At 46.0% G+C, this 19180-nt stretch overlaps 1 protein-coding gene across 2 annotated transcripts in view; it reads left to right on the forward strand.

The window, feature by feature from the left end:
• Positions 1-11315: 11315 nt before the first annotated feature.
• The window catches only part of MTMR2 (myotubularin related protein 2), a 61480-nt gene continuing 53615 nt past the window's right edge, over positions 11316-19180 (forward strand). The window contains exons 1-3 of one of the 2 annotated variants that reach the window (XM_035542394.2): positions 11379-11487; positions 15850-15920; positions 16008-16180. Coding sequence is in view for 1 of the 2 variants with exons in the window: in XM_035542393.1 (XP_035398286.1) it covers positions 11402-11487 (86 nt within the window). In the remaining variant the exon portion in view is untranslated. Of the gene's footprint in view, positions 11488-15849; positions 15921-16007; positions 16181-19180 lie in introns of both variants that reach the window. The other variant, XM_035542393.1, reaches the window with a different exon arrangement.

Here is a 19180-nt window from a genome sequence, read left to right on the forward strand (position 1 = left end):
TTCCCATCAACGAAAAGCATCTTTCTCTAGGGAAGGCATACTTGAGCAAGTTGGCTGCATCTCTTTAACTTTATTTTAGAAGGAATTTGATAAATTTTCCAAGAGCGTAGTTTTTAAGAAGAGAAATGTGTCCAAATGCACCTGGCATATTATTCTGATTCATCAAACTTCCCAGTAAATTTAAGGTAAATAGTGAGGAATGTCTAAGAACAAACGCATTGGCCCAAACGTCCCTTTATGAATCTGCATATGAACCTTGCCAAGGATGGTCTATTGCTTTTTTGAGTTCCTTTTGCTCAAAAGGACAATGATTTTTTTCCGTGTTTTACACTACAATCTGCTAGCTTCTTATATACAGTTACCAATAGATCATCAACCTTCTTGTAGAAAACAACTGGAGTGTTTCAAGAGGGTTACAAGGAGAAACTTTTAAATGCTGGAAAAGAAGCAAATAGTTAAAAAAAAAAAAAGAAAGAAAAAAAAAAAGCCACCCCAGAGAACATTTCATTACTTTCTCAACATTGAATACAGTCTTTCTGCAAGTGACTAGAGCACACAAAACAGCACAAAACCCCAGAAATCTCCTTTTGTTATACCACTTTTAAAAGCCTCGACACTGGCCTGTTTTGGTTTTCTTTTTCATTTTTCTTTTCATTTTTTTTTAATGAAACCGTGTCCTTTTAATACACTTTGCTGTGCCCCCTAAACCTCTCGCTATTAGATCAGACCTAGCTTGCAGTAAGCGAGAGCAAGCAGTAAAGACAAAACTCCTGACAGTCACCACCACCACGACACAGCATAACCGTGCATTTGGACGGAAGATTAGCTCCAGAAATGCTACTTTTTATTAAGCTAGCCAAGCTTTCATCAGGTAATGCCTAAAGACCGGGACTAAATGTCTTCCTGAGTCCTCACAGGAAGGCAGTAAAACCATGGGAAACAAGCAGGAAGTTTTCACTTCGAGGAAGAAACGGAAAAGAATCAGTAAAGGCAGTTTTGTGGGGTTGAAGTCAATGAATACTCACAAATTCACGTAAACATCATGCTCCAATCCTGTAGCACAGTTATTTGAACCCCTCTCTGCTTCCATATCATAAAAACACCGCAGGAGGCCTGGGAGACATTTGTCCCGATGGTCTTGCCTGCTCCATCAGTCTTTTTCTTTGGGGATGAAGTTAAGGAAATCTTCCATTTGAGCCCCTTTCCTGTAGGGAAGGGTTTTTATTCTCTGCTTGCCCTTTTGTGCTAAAGTTACCAAGGCATGCTGGCTAATCGCTGGAATGATCAGAAGGTCATCAAGATACCCCAAATCCAGCCCTGAGCATGTCTAAGTTGACGTCTTTGTTCGCTTCACGAGACCAAACCGGAGGAGTTTGTGTGCGGATTAGATATCTGCAATTCAATCCAGACGATCGCTTTCTTATGGAAAACCATCCCTCTCCGTACCACCCAGAAAGACAGCCACCGTGGGACGAAGCATCACGGGCTTCTGTTCTGCCCCAGTAGAGGCTGCAGGCTTTAAAGGCTGAGCTAGAAGAAGACGTACAGCTGCGAAAGGGGGCAGGCTTACAAACGTGTGAGCGCCATGTGCTTGTAAGGGTATTTAAAGGATTAGAGGAGAATTAAATGTTTGTCTGTCTTTGTTGTTCAGCACGGCTTCAAGGCTGGAAGACGGTACTAAAGGAGATATTTCCCCTTTTACAATACAGGAAGGGCACTCCCAAAACAATATGGAAAATGCAGGAGTGATCTAATAGATTTATACACAAACACGCTGGATGATTCTGATCAGACGGGGAAAGAACACACTATTCAGCAGCATAAAATGGTGATATAAGTTAATAATTTAAAAACCAGTGAATAAGTGACACTTACTCCCAAATGACACTTGCCGTGGCCAACCCTAGGAGCAGTTCTCTTGGGTAGGATGGGGTGGGCAGCTGGGGGTGGTCGCCAGCTCAGCTGCTGCTGATAAATCTGCCTTCCATCCAGAATCAGAGCTCTTAAATCCCAACACAGTGAACAGGCACCACCACTGCTTTCTCTGCAACCTTTTAGGAAAAAGAAAAGAAAAAATTAGATATGTTTCTCAGACAGAAACATAGATGGTGAGGCTTGCAGGTCAGCACCTGCTGTTAAGGATTCAAGTAAATTCAGTGCCTCAGCTTGCAAAGGGAGGGAATGAGAGTGTCGAAAGGAGAACAGACATCTTTCTCAGATAGGTTATGACATCAAATCAGATTTTTACTGCACTGAGAAACTTGCAGCTCTGGGAATAGGGCTAAAATGGTCTTAAGATACCATGGCATGTTCCTGATCCCGAGCTATTCTGCATAGATTAGGCCACTTTGGGGACCTGGGATAAATCGTGGCACCCAGACGACAGGAATTGCCCTCTGGACACCATGGCTTTGCCGGGGACAGCCCCATGCTGCAGCTGCTCCTTGTGCTGGGCCTTTGTCTCCTCCATCACCTTCTGAAAATACCAGGGCCAGTGCTTCTGAAAGAACCTTTAGAAGGCAGACCAACGACTGTTTTCTGCATGAGAGAACATCTCTTCCAGCTGAAATTGGGGCTTTTATGGATTCTTTTTCACTGCTCTGATTCTTTTATTCATTATAGAAGGAGCGGAGCAAAGGTGGAAAGCTCGCTCATTACATCTTTCCCCTCTCCTGCTCCAGCCTATCTGTCTGAAAGGTGTTACCACTGAAATGGTTATTTTGAACTAGTAGCAGTTGATATTATCCTTGGGGAATAAAGGAAAATTCTCTGCAACAGCAAATATTCATTCTGAGCAAAGGCAGGCCAGATTCCCTAAGCTGCCCATCACCTAGATGTGTTATTTGTGGCTTCACAGGCCCAACAGTGAAGAAAATACCTTTTTTCATCTTCACTGCAGCCACAGAATAAGTTAAAAATGTGTTAGGTTTTGTGATCGGTTTAATCAGAGTGGGAATGTGCTCTATAGAATATTATCCAAGCATTTTTACAACAGGCACTGAACTAGTGGATATTCAGGTGATTGAGCAAGATATTCACACAGCCAAAGGCTTTAAATCTTGTCCATGAAGAAATGCCTGAGTGGAACAAGGGCATTTCTCTCTTCCTTCTTTTTCTTTCTAAACCTGAATTAACCTCTCTTACAGGGGACACTGGTTCACCCTACATTAAGGTTACTTAATGCTTTCCTTTTCAAAGGATTCTCATGAGCTTTTCTCTAGGAAGGGATCACACCTCCGTTTTTTTGGAAGCAGGTATTTGATATCTGGTGTGGGCAATGCCCTCGGGGCAAAGGAGTATCTTCGCCCTGGGAAGTTCCCCGCTGCTTCAGCCGAGACATTTAATGCTAAACCTCTGTTCTTTCACTTTTCTCAATTTCCTCATGCTGGAAAAATAAAAAATAAAAAAAATCTGGCAATGTGCCCGAGCAACTGAAGAATCTGAGGGAGCTGTGAGGCACGCTGGCAGTTCATGCTCAGGCTCATTCTGGATTCCTGCTGGTTTCAGGCGCTGCCAACCCCACAAGCACCTCTGCTCTCTGCCGTTGCTTTCGTAGCAGCGCTGGCCAAAGCAAACGTGTCCCAGCCAAAGCATCAGACTCCGAGCTGTCTCCGCTCACGAACCATCAGAGCTCGTCCATCAGCACGCTGAGGATGGGCTGAACCCGTTGGCAGAGCAGCAGCAGATGTTGCCTGCAGACACTGCCGAGCCGCAGGAGCAACCGCAGCTGGCAGCCGGAGAGCTGTGCTTCGTGTCACAGCCCGGCCACGGCACCCCGAGGCCCCACGGATGGACCAAGGGAACAGGGCAGGGACTGGAATTGCCGAGAAACGTTGCCTTAGGCTTCTTTCTTCTCCCTCCCCAGTGGTGCCACCAGATCCAGCACTAAAACTGACTGCCCCCATTGGGGGGCAGGAGCTGCCCAGCTCTCAGGGCTGAGAAGTGAGGGCCATCATCTTCCTCTCATCAGCTCCCCAGCAGCAGCACATATCCCTCCCAGTCTCCCAGGCAAAGTGCAGGGACACAAGGCCCTGGCCTTTCAAGGGCAGTAAAGAGGACACTGGATTGTACTCCTCATCGTCATCCTTTGAACCAAAAAGATACAGTGATCATTTTCAAACATCTCAGACCCCAAACCCACAGACTTACACAAAGAAATGAGGTGTCAGGACCGTCAGTCTATGAGCTACGGTGCTGCACGCGTGGGGCCACTCACTGCAGACGACAGTAAGGTGGCTCATTACACCCACGTAGATAATCGACACTTAGTTTTGGCCTTCAGAAATTACAGGAGCTTGTGTGTCAGCACTGCTTTAGTGCCTTGCTCTTCGGCATATAAGCGGTTGACATCCCAATGCTGGAATACGGCCAGAAATGGCATATTTGGAGTTGCTTGTGAAACCTGAGTTCAGCCAATGCTTATGTGCAGCCATTAAAACAAATTTTAGTTACACAGCCCTGTCGTGCTTTTCTTCCTTTTGAATCTTCACTAAATCCAGAGCACAGATGGGATGTCTGCATGGCACCCATTCAGGTTATATGGGGAAATTAAAGCCAAGCACTTCGTAACTTTTGGTACACATGGCATCGTAGCCTAAATGTTTCTTTCATGCTTTCATTTGTTGAATGCAACACAGATTTGACTACAAAACGAGTGGCAAGATAGGCACAGGTTGGCTGCTACCCAACTCAGCCTTGTCTTTAGCAAATGAAACAACACACAGCAAGGCCAATTAAGAACATCCTACGCTGGTCAGCGTTTCCTGTGCTAATAGGAACAGTCTGAGACTGCTTGTAGGCCACCGCACACTCATTTTTATTTTGGGGGATGCTCCAGACCAGCTGCTACAAATGGTGACCCACCAGGCAGGTATTTTCGTGGCAGGAAAGGACGGGTATGCCGTGCACATCTGGAGGCACTGGGGTGTTTGACAAGGCACAGCTCGGCGGCACTGTGCCAGAGGATGCGTAGGGTGCAGGGACCTGGAGCAGACCCATCCCTGGCTTGCCCAGTGGTGATTCTGAAAAGGCAACATGTTTGTCACGAAGGCAGCAGGTTGAAGCGGTCTCTCCACCCCAGTCAGTAAGCTCACAGTTAAGCAGTGTGATTAATCCCGGCTCCAGCACTTCGGTTTGCTCCTCGTGCTTCTTATTTGTCAGCATTGGCAGCGCTGTGATCTGCCATCTCCAAATGCAGTACCACTGGAAATGGAAATAAGCCATTTCCCTTGCTGCATCCAGCGGCATAGCGTGCCCTCGCTACCTTCCTGACGGTTTTCCACAGCTCACCCGGCACAGAGAGGTTAGCAACACAGAGCAGATATTCAAACACCTCTCGAATACTTCACTTTTATTGCACTCTCTGTTAAGCCTGCAACTTGCCAGCCCTTTCATCACCAGAGCTGCACACCCTATTGCTTCTAAAAGAAAGCCAGGCAACTGTACGAGCCTTCCATGTGGAAATGTGAGTCATCAAGGTAAATAAAAGGAATTAATTCCTACTTCATTTTATATTCTAGATGCATCCTTCTTGCTTTTAATATCATTTCCAGATCTTGCCATCATCATTTCACTGTTTTATTAAAACAATAACACAAATGCACATTTTCCTTAATAGGAAGAGAAACGTGAATGAGATAAAATCAAGAATTCTTAACCATTTCCCTAATTGTAGCTATTAAATACACCAGTTGTAGATTAAGATTTCACTTTGACAAATCTGTGCACACATACACAACCTAGAGACAGTACTATTTCAGATAATGCAGATATAAAATTACCGGTATTTAAAATGAATGCCTGAAAATTGGTGTGTCAGGATTATCAAATAGATTAAAGATTTGTGATCCAAGAGGTACAGAGACTCTCGCCCTGCATATAAACACCACTTACTGTTAATCTTAACGAGAATGCTCTGTGCAGATGCTGTGATCTCAGAAAATCACTCTCCTAATGGTTGATAATGTTTAAAAAAATGTTGCCTAAATGTCCTTCTGTCCTGCCTGATCACCCTACAAGTTCTGGAAATGCACTTATTTCCAGCAGTGGTGGTTTAACAAGTGCCAGAACTTTCAAATTTAACTCCTGTGAGTTATTCTTACTTAGCCTTTGCCAGACTGGAGACCATTACACAGATGGCAAGGAGCTGCTGAAGTGTTGCAGCCCAAACCTGTAGACAGCCAGACAGCTGCTGTGATGTATTTAGTCCTCCAGGAAGAACGCTACAATACCACTTTATTCAAAGTGACATTAAAAATTGATCTCCTAAAACGACGTTGTGTTTCGCAGCGTGTAATGGAGGTCCCATCCCGAGAGCCCCCGGAAAGCAGCACGCAGCTGGTGAGACAGCCTCCTGCTCTCCAGAACGGGGTGTCTGCACCTCCAGGCTCCAGTCTGCAACAGCACTGAAGCACCTCCCTCGCCAGCCTCGGACTGGACTGCTGTTGCTTAGCCATAAGCAAACGCACGCTGCACTATGCTGCAATAAATCAGTGTCTGCAGATGCCATTAAAAATTAAAAGCATAAGGCAGTTAAAAGGCGGGTGAAGTGCCTGGCTCCAGGCAGCGGTCCGTACACACCGAGCACACGTTGGAATGGGTCCTGACACAGTCATTAGCCCGTCTGATGTGTGACGGCTCGCTGCTCCCTGCTAGCTGGTGGTGGGGGTGAGGGCGAGAAACCGCTCCCCAGGCGGAGCAGCGAGTGGGATAAATACTCCGCCTTTTTAGCGGTGCTCTGAAAACAGGCAGCAAGATATCGCATGCAGGAGTAGGCTCCTGCACAGATCTCCACATCTGTAGCACCCTGTATATGTGCACAACTACATAAAAAAGGCATCAAGTGACAAAAAAATAATAATAATGTGTCAGAGGCCCACTGATCATTAGCTTCTGCTTCTATCAGGCGTGTGGGCTGCAAGGCAAAAGCACGCTCTGGGTGTCATCGCAGCCAGTAAAGAACCACACCGCGGGTGAAGCAGGGTAACCACTCCGATCAGGATAACCTCAAGAACAGTAACCCTGGAGACATGGTGACAACTGAAGTGTGGCCATAAGCCCCTCTCTGGGTTTTGACAAGATTCCAGCTTTGACGGCACAGGCACCGTGCATCAGCAGGACCGAATCTGTGCACGTGCCCCATGACCATCTTGTAACAGATGTTCTTGCAACCACAAGCAGCTCTAACTCCAGATTGCAGCCACAGCATGCTGTTCTTCATCAGCCTCTGTGTGTGTGTCAAAGCTCTCGCTGTTTCTGACCTCATACTCTGTCAGCTGATGGAGCTCAACAAAAGGAACACATGCCACCTCCAACGTGCTTTGGTGATCATACATCACAGTGGGATCCAGCCAGTGACAATCTGCCCTTCCCAAGGCACTGAGAATCTTTTATCAGCTGCCCACTGCCCTTAAGCTGTACATCAAGGAGACAAGGAAACGTAATAAATCTGAGAGCCATTTTAATGAATCAAAGGGAGAGACGAGGGTGTCTCTGGTTGTGTGGTTTTCAGAACAATTATGGGATTGAGTCATGCTCCAGATTTGGTGGACCCACTGATGTGGACTACTAGAGAAGAAGGCACAGTGTGTGAAGCTGCTATTGCCATGAATTATTTAGTGTTGGTTAACAGGGCACAGGCAGGGGTACAGGAATGCATGAGTAGCATGGGGAAGATATGGGAGATCCGCAGAGCTCCATTGAGGAGAGCGAGTTTTAGATTGGATATGATTTTAATATTGGGGTTGGAGTGAAGAAGACAAGGGCACCATTTTCAAAAGGGATTAGGGCACCCGTTCCTTATTATTTACAGGCTTTTCAGATAACTGTGTTGGGTTGTGTGACGGGGAGGAGGGGGAGGGAAGGGAATGCCTGATGAGCTGTACCATGCAAGGGCAGGTTGTGACAAAGATTGCAGGGGGAAATGCTTTCTTAGAATTGATTCAGCACGTGGTCCTGCCTCACGATGCACCCTTTGACCAGTGTAGAAGCATGACTCCTCTGCTCCGGCACCCGATGCCCCAGCTACATTCAGTCAAGGAGTCACAGACCTTGACCAAACATTCCCACAAGACCCCTATGAGCAGGGAGACAGAGCCAGGTTGTGCCAGGATGCTGGGCAGCGTGACTGACCTTAGCTTTGGGGAGTGCTGTGCTCATAAGGCCTGTGTGTGAGACATGAGAGCCTGTGTGCTGTGCAGCAGCAAAGCCAGGGAGTTCCAGGCAAGGGATATTTGTAACATCTGGCACATTCATCTGTCTTATACCGGATGTATGCGCTACACACACACACAGAGCTAGAAAGGCCCTTACTTAACAGACACGCAGTTTAAATACAATGGATGCAAACACTATCTCCCTTTCACACTTGAAGGACTGAGCCAAAAATTTTACTTCCTCTCACTTAATCTTGTTTTACACGGTACATAAAATTATCCCCTTTCCTCTGTATTCACTGGAGTTTTGACAGCCTCTAAACACCTAAGAAAGAGGGGCTATATATTTTACACTTCTTTTGTGTTATAATCCAAAGTTAGAACCAAGTACAATTTCAGAACATACTGGAGGATGTCTGCTCATCCTTTACTTGGGATGTATCTTTCATGCCCTTGCTTCAAGAAACATTCTTGTTATTCTTTAAGGACTTAAGGATTTACTCCAGCTGTGTCAGTGACATGTCTTTAGAGATGAATACAGATCATTTTATTATTTATCCTTCATATTAATGTTCTTCTACTGTTTCCTGTGCTCAAATCACAAAATGATGGTGCATAAAAAAACAACTGATGCTACTTGTAAAATAATGGTAATAAAAGGGGTGTGGCAAGCAAAAGTAGGCTAACATACTGAAATGTGCTTATTTTGTATCAGTTATAAAACAGTCTTGTGAATTGCCCTTAATTGGTTTTGGTTATGTCAGGGCCTTTAGTTAATTCTCCATCACTTTTAAGAGCCATGAGGTAACTCACTTCACAGACAGAAAATTCTGACTGACTCTGAAAACGTGGTATTGTTGAGCAAAAAGACTCGCTGAGCAGACTGGTAGTTTCTTTCAGCAGCAGGAGAGATCCAGGAGGTGATTAGCTTTGTTCTCATTTACAAAGCACCAGTGGGAATTTCTAAAGGGCTTCACAGGCCCTGGGGATAAGGCCAAGAACAAAACAGGGCAGTGAAAAGCAAATAGAGCACTTCATCAATAAATACTTAGAGATGCCACATCAATGGCAAATTAGGAAGAAAAGAAGGCACTCTAATACTTCCACATAGCAAAGGGGGCTTATATATTGTTTTTATTCCTACTTGACTTTTTTAAACAACCGCACCACTATCAAACTACCTTGGGCAGTGGGAGTAGAGGTAATAGCAACTCACCAGAAGGCTATCAGTCTGGCAAGACTTGAAAGGGAGCCCTGCACAGCTCCACACTACGTCTACAACACCGGCCTCTCCAAAGGGTTACCACTTTCAGGAGCTCAGTCCTGAAAGAGACTGGGAAGAGACTGCGGCAGGGGGAAAAGGTTTCCAGGAGCTATGTGACTGCTTCCACAGATGCACATCTACTGCTGCTACAGCACCCCCTGCCAGCTCCTCTTCAACAAAACGCAGCGGCAGCTCTGGAAGACAGCCTGCTTGCCCAAACGCAGGTGGGCATGGAAAGATGAAGCAAAAAAGAGTGGGGGGAGACAGTATCGCATTTGCCATTAACAAATGGCACTTCTAAAAGGTTTCCTGCCTCAAACTAGGGGGAAAAAATCAACATCTGAAAAATTTTTACAGCAAGAACAAAATCAGCGCAGGTCTATTAATCATTTCGATAATGTCAAAGCATTTCGTTTTGATTTTAACCCTGCAATAAAACACTCATAATTAATTTTAATTAATTTTAAAAACAAAAATCTCATTTCTAAACAGAAAACAGTTTGCATTTTACAAAAGTTTACACAAGCTCTGTTTTTTACGCTAAAAAGAAAGGCTAGACAAACTCATTTGCCAATTTATAAACTTTTTTTAGAACACCAAGTTAAAAAAAATACAGTGAAAAATTGCCTTAACAAAGCTGTGCTTTCAAGTTCAAACCAGCTTGAAAACCATCTCACATCCAGCTTGCTCAACAGCAGCCGAAAGACACCGCAGGAAAAGCGAGGGAGGAAATTTCACAGCAGCTTAATGCTGTCTCAGGCGGGGCTGCTTCAACATCCTGCTTGTCTTCACCGGCGTGCGAGTGACTCAAAGTGCTCTGGAGTTATATACCCCAGTGACAGGAACAGAACGGGAAACAGGCGGAGATATATCATCTAACTCGCTCTTTGGAGAGCAAAGTGATGTTTGAGTAACCATTTTACAGCCACAGAGCATTCAGGCTGTTTGTGTTTCAAGTGGGGACGTCCATTCGGGGTGATGTTCATGGCATTGGGTGTTCGCTTTACCAACAGGCAGCACAGACAAGCAAGGTTTAGTGGAAACCCACCTGCCTATTAACAGGTCCCCAGTGTTTTGGTTTCTTGTCTGCCTTGTAGGATTTTTGTCAAAACAGCTGTGCATTCAGCACCCTCGCTGTGCGTGAGGGAAGCATCAGCTGCAATTCCCTAGTCTTTGTAAATAATGCTAAGAGCTCTTCTCTCGCTCGCCAGATTGCTTCAAGGAACTGAACGTTGCCCTTCCTGCAGAACTACCTGCATTTCGATAGCGATCTTTGACGGTAAAGAAACGGGCACAAACCATGACATGCTGTCAGCCCAATAACTTCTTGCTCCACACATGCACAGCGGATCCATGCCGGCACCCTGTGGAGCTGCGTAATTTGGGCCTGGCGTAGTGCACAGCACCGACCCCATCATCCTCAAATGGGATCCTTGAGCAGATAGGGGTGATTAAGCATTATATAAGGGCGATTAAGGATTTGGGGAGCACAATTATGTTTCAGTATGCAAACAGAACTTGGCATAACAGGGGGTCTGTGCCTCCTGCAAGCTAGTGTAACAGAAATAATGCCACAGACAGAGCCTCCTCGCCTCTAGGAATGACTTTGGTGTTCAGATGCACAGGGTGAATGCACAGGGGAGAGGAAGGGGGAACAGTGACAGGATTTGGCCAGGCTACCAAGGGCGGCTCCTCGCCCATTCTGACCCACCCAGCCGACACCCCAGCGCTCCCTCCCTTCTCTCCCCCATCCCCACCCTTCTTGCCCCGCTGCCAACCCACCCCACGCGACCGCACCCCCCTCGCCACCCCCAGCCACAAGCTGATCCCCCGGGGGGGGAAGGCTGCGGCTGCTGGGGGCCGAGCCGAGCCCAGCCGCCCCGCCTCAGCCCGCCCTTCCCCGCGCAGCACGCCGGGCCGACATGGCCGCTTCCTGCGCCCTGGGCTGACAGCCGCCCGCCCCGGGGCCGCCCCGCCGCCCGGCATGGAGGAGAGCTCCAGCTGCGAGAGCCTCGGCGCCGGGCGGCCGGCGGCCGTGGTGAGGCCGCCCAGCGGCGATTCCCTCTCCAGGTAACGGGCAGGGTCTTCCCCCAAACCCGCCCGGGGCCGTATCGGGGCGGCGGGGTGTGGGATGGGGGGAGAGGGTGCTCGGCGGCATGCAGGGCACGGCGTCGGGGCGGCCGCTGGGCAGCCGAGGTGGGGTTTTTAAGGCGTTTTGGTAGAGATGGAGGTGCCCCCGCCATCAGCGTTAAGGGAAATGCTCTCTAATTAAAGCTACGTTTCTTCGGTGGGTTTGGGGAATAAGCAGTAAAGGTGGTGGTGGTGGTGGGGGGGGGGGCTTGCTGGGAAGGCAGGAGGGATGCCAGGAGCATCCCGGGGTGCTGGACCCCGAGGTGTGCTCGCTGTGTGCTGGACTACCCGAGCTGGGCCTTGTTCTGTGTCTTCAGTAACAAATCTGCTGGGATATGCCGAACGCTTGTAGTTTTGTCCCCTCCCAGCTTTAATTTGCAGTCTTAATGGCCTTTTAATTCTCTGTGGGTAATTTCCGAGGTCACACAAACTGGAAAGAGGTGTCCCGTGCCTCGCACAGGTTATCAGGGAGGAAATTAGAGGTATGCAAAATAGTCGTCTAATATAGCATCTACATACTGTATTTATACCCATAAAAATCAGTTTTCTCTGTTGGTATTATGTGAATTTGGAATTGAATACACAAGAATTACGTTGGTCTAAAGTTCACGACTCGTGCAAATGCTTGATAATTACATTTCAGGTAAAATTCATTGTAGAAGTCGAGGGGAGACCTCATCAATGTGTATAAATATCTGAGGGGAGGGCATCGAGAGGATGGAGCCGGTCTCTTTTCAGTTGTGCCCAGCAACAGGACGAGAGGCAACAGGCACGAACTGAAGCCCAGGAGGTTCTGGCTGAATATGAGGGGGCACTTCTTTACTGTGAGGGTGACAGAGCACTGGGACAGGGTGCTCAGAGAGGTTGTGGAGTCTCCTCCTCTGGAGATATCCCAAACCCGCCTGGATGCCATCCTGCACAATCTAGGTGATCCTGCTTGGCAGGGGGGTTGGACTGGGGGATCTCCAGAGGTCCCTTCCAACCTCGGCTATTCTGCGACTCGAAAGCATGTCTTGCTGTAGGGTGTAGGATCACGAGGCAGGGGAGGGATGGGACCTTGGAGTGCCTCAGCCCTCTGTCCCAGCAGGGACAGTGCTGGGGGCAAGTCGGGCTGCTTGGGGCTTTTATCCAGCCTGGTCTCGGAAACCTGGGAGGACAGAGACCGTGCAACCTCTCTGGGCAGTGCATCTCCTGAATACCATCCATGTAGGCACTGTGGGTGCTCGTGGATTCCTCCAAAGTCCCCTCTGCTCCAGGCTGGACAAGCCCAGCTCCCCCAGCCTCTCCTCAAAGGGCAGGTACTCCAGCCCCCCAATCCCAGCGGCCTCTCCCAAGCTCCCTCTGGTTCATCAGTGTCTTTTCTGTAACGGGGGGCTAAAAACTGTATGCCAGAAGCAATCCAGTTAGTGCGAGTAGAGGTGATGATCCTTTTCCCTGGATCTCCTGGCTCTGCCACTGTTCCTACAGCCCATGGTGGGGTTGGCCTCTCTACCAGGTCACCCCACAGGCCCACGCTCAGCTTTATTGCCCCCTAGGAAGGCACAACCCAGTTTTCGCCTGGGATTCTTCCTTCTTGAGTCCTTCATGACTCCTCATCCTCATTTTTCCCTCCTTCATCAGATTGTTCTGTTCTCCCTAACAGTTTCTTTGTGCAGTTTACCTGTGCCCTGCCAGATGCCTAGAGGCCTCTTTTCACCTTTTCCTCACGTCCCCAGTATACATTTTTTTTTCCCCTCTGCATCAGCTTGGGCAACTTGGACCCATCTGAAGGTCAGTCACTGTAAGAGACACTGGGGCCTGAGGCCATGGGAGGAAAGCTTTTCTTGGAAGAGCCTTTCTCAGCAGCATGCCCTGCACAGATGGTATCACTGGGAAATTGGGATGGTAAATCTGTCTATACTGAGCATGCACAAGACACTCCTCCAAGTCTTGAAAGGGCCTACACTTGAACAGATTTCTTGGGGTATTAAAAAGCTTATCCAAAAACTGTCAGAATTTCAGGTCTCTGCTCCAGTGTCTAACTTGTAGGAGAAAGCTAGCCAAGTTTTTGATGTGTTCCAAACAACATTTCTTTTTCTTCAGCTGGGTATCAGAAATACATCTTTTTCATTTGCTGTTATTAATTGGAAAGAGCTCATCCTGAGTATTCTGTGAAGTGGTTAGTTGGAATGGTTAAGATTAGAGCAAAATTACATGGAAGTAAAACGAAGTTCTTGTAATGACAGACGCCTGGGGACCTTCAGAATGTTTATTACCAGCGCCGCTTACAAATCTAGTGATACTTGTACACAAATAATCAATTTTCATATGAACTGGACTATGATCCCTTGCTCATTTATTTTTTTTAAGATTTTTTTCATTAAATCTGCAGTGCAATCTGATCTTATGCACCAAAACAATCTCTCTGAAGCTAATACATTAAACATATTTGTACGCACATACGTATTTTCATCTCTTTGTTATTGTTTTTGTTGTTGTTGTTTTTTGTTTTCTAAAGTTCATGTTGGGGTTGATGTCAGGAACACAATGAATTGTGAGGGTGTTGTCACCAGTTTTTGTAATCTCTTTTAAATAAAAGGAATGACAACAACAAATGGGTAGAAAGGCACTCATCCCAGATTCACAGTTAACTGGCAATGTGAAGAGTGAGAGTTGTGTTTGACTGAACTGTTTTATGCAAGATTCCTAATACTCGGAAAGGTGCTGGTATCAAATATATCCAGCAATACATTCTTTGGATTCTTTCAGCTCCAGCTCAGAAGCTAAGTGAGTTTCATATTTCTAGAGATATTTACGATCTAACACCTCAGCAAGGCACGTCTGATAGAGTTTACTCACACATAAAGTTGCTCACATAAATGCCTTAAAAAAACACATATTAGTACTGTTCATTTATCGTTCAATAGTGAAAATGGGATATTATAATAATGGTATTTGACAGCAAAAGTTGCTTTGACGTTTAATAGACCCAAGTAATATGCAGTACCAGTGCTCCTTGGGTAAGATATGCGAATGACCAAATAAATGTTATCTACTTTCCGTCCCAACTATAGATATTTGAAAGCGTGTGAGGCTCACAGTATAGCTGTTTGTGCATTGTAGAAAATCCCCAGCTCTGGGTGGAAATACTGAATTGGTTTCAAATGAGCAGGTCACAGGTAATTAACCCAACTGCCCTCATAATCGGGCTGATGCAGCTATTCTGCTTGTGAAGCCTGAGCTGTCTCACCTCATGCTAGCTTTGGGTGGCAAAGCACTGGGTTCTGCAGCTCCCCGTGGTTTCCAAAGGACAATATTTAGGATGGGCTTTCCCCCTGGATCCTGTTCATGTAGAAAACAGGTGAGCATGAGCCAACTGCTCCTACAGAGCTGCAGTGGTTGGGAACTAGCAGCTTGCAAGGAGCATTTATGTGCCGATTCAGGCCGGGAACAACCCATGGGACAGAAAGGAGCAAGGTAAAACACTGATCCTAATGTTGTCTTTGATAAACTACAGCATGACTACATGCAGAAGAGCAAGCTTTACTCAGTGGTTTGGACTTCTTATATATCTTTAAAATGGCCTGGGGATGCTGGGTGAGTGAGAAATACCTTTCACCTGTGGTAGGTAACCAGACTTCTTTGGAAAGACCTCTCGAAATGAATTTTTAGGTAGAGTTGTGGTTTTGCTTCTTAATTTGAAGCTGCACGTGGGCCCTCTGACCTTTGGAATTCAAAGTAACAGCCAGCAAAATTCTGCCTGTGACCTTTCCTTTTGTGAAAGAAAAGCCAGATATAGCCGTGTATGACTTTAACAAAGTACATGACTTTAAGGAAAAGGTGACATCAAACTTCAGATATCTAATTTACTTTTCATTAACGGGGATTAGGTGTTTTTAGTCTCCGAATGAGCGTCTCTCCTTGTGTTTCTATAAAATGTTCCCTGAAAAGCATATTACAGCCCAGTCTGAACAACGGTCAAAGAAAACAGCTGAGAGTCTTCCTTTTAGATCTGCTGAAGGTAAACTTGTACTGCCTGTGCAAACGTGTGGAGGTGATTGTACTGGAAGGAAACTGCTGCAGGAGATGTCAGCGATATTTCAACCTCGGTATGAAATGAGAGAAAGAGATAAGGCAGTGGGCAGATGTTTCCTGCCAGCGTGAGTGTAGCAGTGTTTGATGTTACCACTTTCTGGTTGCTTGTTGCCACCTCTCTGCTGGTGATTATCATTCGCTGAGGTCTGCAGCTACAGTGGATCCCGTGCACTGCACTTCTGCTGCTGCATATGAAAATAATCACGCTCCTTGTCCTTGTGTTTGCAGGGATAACGCTGAAAACATAAGCTCTGTGTAAATCAGTGCAGCAAGGCCTGCTGAAGCAATAGCTCCATGAGGTATGAACTCCCCCGTTCATCTCAAATAAGGTCCTGTCAGTACCTGGTCTGATTTAAGGATATGTTGAAGGAATTCTTTCCCCACAGATGAGAGTGATGCTGGAAGGAGCTGGGTCTGTAAGCTGTTGGCTGAGGAGGGCTCGCTAGCACCACATTGCTACCAGATGTGTGAGATTTGCTGATTGAGTTGTTTTGTGATGAGTCATTGAAGTTAGAGTTTGAAAAGGAAGATTTTTGCCAGTTCTGGTGTTCGGTGAAATGTGAGTAGCTGTCTTTTTCTTCCTGGAGTTTGAGAGCGTTTCTTGCATTTGATTTCTTATATGTACAAAGCAGGATTTCTTGAGGGTTATTGCCACTGAAGACAAGTACATTGCTGGCTAGAGTGTTGATAATGAACTGATTTTCTGTATCTGAGAAACTTAACACTAGTGCGTCGAACCAATTAGCAGCTCCAGGCAGACTCATTATCATTAATTTTAATAAGTGAGTGATAATTTATAACACTTGCAACTAAGGTCTGTTCTGAGATAGGTTCTTCAAGTACTGGATATTGTGAAGATAAAGAACGCTTTTACCTGCATGATTTGTAAAATCATAGCAGTCACAGAGTGGTTTGGGTGGGAAGGGACATTAAGGACCACCCAGCTCCTACCCCCCTGCCATGGGCAGGGACACCTCCCACCACACCAGGTTGCCCAAAGCCCCATCCAGCCTGGCCTTGAGCACCTCCAGGGATGGGGCATCCAAAACTTAAATGGGAATCTGTTGTTAGAATTTGAGGATTTGGGGCAGAAAATCATGGAAATAAGGATCTGAAGTCTGTTAAGACGGCTATTTTTTGCAATGCACTTGGGAAGAGAAACTACTATGAAGAACATGGGAATTGTTTTTAGTAGCAGTTTTTGGCACCTGTGTTTCAGCTCCTGCCTCTCTTGGCACGCGAGACCTTCAGCCTTAGTTTTCCTGTCAGGCACATGCAAATTCCTTTGTCCAGGCTCTAAACGCTCAGTAAAAGTGCACACGTTTGTTTTTTAAGTATGTTTCCATTTGAGAGTACAAAATCCAACTGACATTCACCTGTTTCTTGTATCGTAATTAATGTTATATCCCTGTTTAGGGGCCTCACAGGGGTTTGGGGTGTCATAGCTCTGGCTGCTGTATAAATAGAGAAAAAAGCCATTTCTGTGTTGAAAAGCCAGGGACCAGCTATTGAAATATGCTTAAGCCAGCACTACTCTATTTTTACTAATGCCTGGCGGGTAACTTCACGAAGCTGGTCGGACGTGCAGCAGAGTGCTGAGGCTCCTTGCTGAGATACTGGGCGAAGAGCGAGAAAGTCTGGGGATGAGATGAAAAACCGCTGTGGAGAGATGAGGCAAGAGCTGACAGCTGGTGAGGAGTAAAGCTAGGCTCAGAACACGGCTCTCTTGGGTCCTGTCAGGCGCTGCCTTTTCTGAAGAGAGATGGTGCTGTTATGTTGACTAACAGCCTGTTTGCTAGACGGTTTTAAGTCGTACGCATGGTTCCTTAACCACAGGCTGTTTACAGCAGCGACACCATCGCAGAACCCCAATGTTAAGACTTCAGCTGACCCGGTGATGCCGAATTACACAACCCCTATCCGTTATGTGATTGTCCGCCTGCTGTAACTTAAGTTACAGGTTAACACTGATCTTGAACCGTGTTATCTATTTCTGATATTTTAATGGCCACTTTTCCTTCCTTTCCTAATTCTGTTATCGCTTCTGTACAAAGGCAAGAACTGCATTTGAGAAGCTCGTAACACCTCTTGAATGGCTCAGCAGAGTCAATAGTCTTCAACTTCTTTTTCATGAATGTTCTCCTGATGACCTGCTTTGCTGTCACTGCTTTTTCATTCTGAAGGTATCAGGTGATGTAAAAAGAGACCCGATCCATACCCCAAACAGCTTGTGTTACCAGAAGGGGGGGGGAAAAAGAGCAAGCATATGTTAGAAATGTGTCAGAAGTCTTCCAGAGGTCACGCTATAGGTGCTATATACAAGGTGTAGTTGTAAAAGGGGACGGGAGAAAAGTGATCTTGTCACTCGTCCACGGGAAGCCCATTTCAGCGTAACGAAGAGGGTGACGGGAAGGTAATGAAGTGCTTCGTTTGTAGAGGTGATCGGGATAACCCAGCGATGGGAGACTGCAGAAGAGATGTTTTCACAGTAATTACCCCAAGTCTTCGTTTTTAACTGAAAAACATCTGGCTGTTTTATAGCCCCAGTAACTGGGAGCTAATTGAAGAAAAATCCTGTGAAAGACAACAACAGAAAATCAGTGGAACTTTTCAAAAACAAACACTTTTTTTCCTTTTCCTACCATCTGTGGCTGCTTTTGCCAGACAATGTTCTCACTCAGTAATTTTCCAGTGATTTCAAGGTAGTTCTGTTCCTTGCTTCTCTTTTGCCTGTCTGCTCCATAATTTTTTTTCCATTGTTTTCTAAGCCCTGATGCATTTGATGAAGGGAAAGCGTTAGCAGTTTTCTCATCCATAACCCCTACAAAGTGATATTTCTAGTCATTTTGCTCCCACTTGACAGATCTAGTCTTTCTGTAGTCTCCCGGCTGTGGCTCCAGTATCACTGATGTTAGATCACCTGAAGGTTTGCATTTGATTTGGATCAGGTGTGGGTGTGTGATAATGTTTCTGCTGTTAGTTAGAGAGCACAAGTTTATGGTGTTTTTTTTCTTTATTCTGGGAAGACAGGCGACACCTGGTTAGAGTAAAACAACAGGTTTATCTAGATGAATTTACTGTGATACAAAGAGCCTATGTGCCAGCACAAAGTGTTGCACTCAAAATTTTGTTGATGGGCAAAAAGGCAACGCAGCTTTATATAGCCAGGAATTTATTGTTAGGGGTAACTGAAATCCTGAAAGTCAAATCGTTATTTGTCCAGATTAAATTGTTACAGAAAAAGAATAATAATGCAGTTAAAACTGTCAGTACATGCAGCTGATAGTTTCTGCCCATTTTCCTGGAGTTAGGCTCACCCCTTTCTTGCTCCTTTGGTTTTTAGGGTGAAGGTTTTATTCTGGTGGTGGTGGTTCTTGCAGAGAGTTGTCGGCATAATGCTGGGAGGAATGAAGTTCATGGTGGTTTCTTCTCTCCTTACTGCAGGATCCACCTGGGATCATTTCAATATATTTGCTAAGTACAACTTTACGCCTTTCTTCCTTCATCAGTCTGCAATTCCATGTTGCATCTGTTTTTTACTATATCTGGTTGCTTTTAC

The sequence above is a fragment of the Cygnus atratus genome, chromosome 1, assembly GCF_013377495.2.
Source record: "Cygnus atratus isolate AKBS03 ecotype Queensland, Australia chromosome 1, CAtr_DNAZoo_HiC_assembly, whole genome shotgun sequence".
Lineage (NCBI taxonomy): Eukaryota > Metazoa > Chordata > Aves > Anseriformes > Anatidae > Cygnus > Cygnus atratus.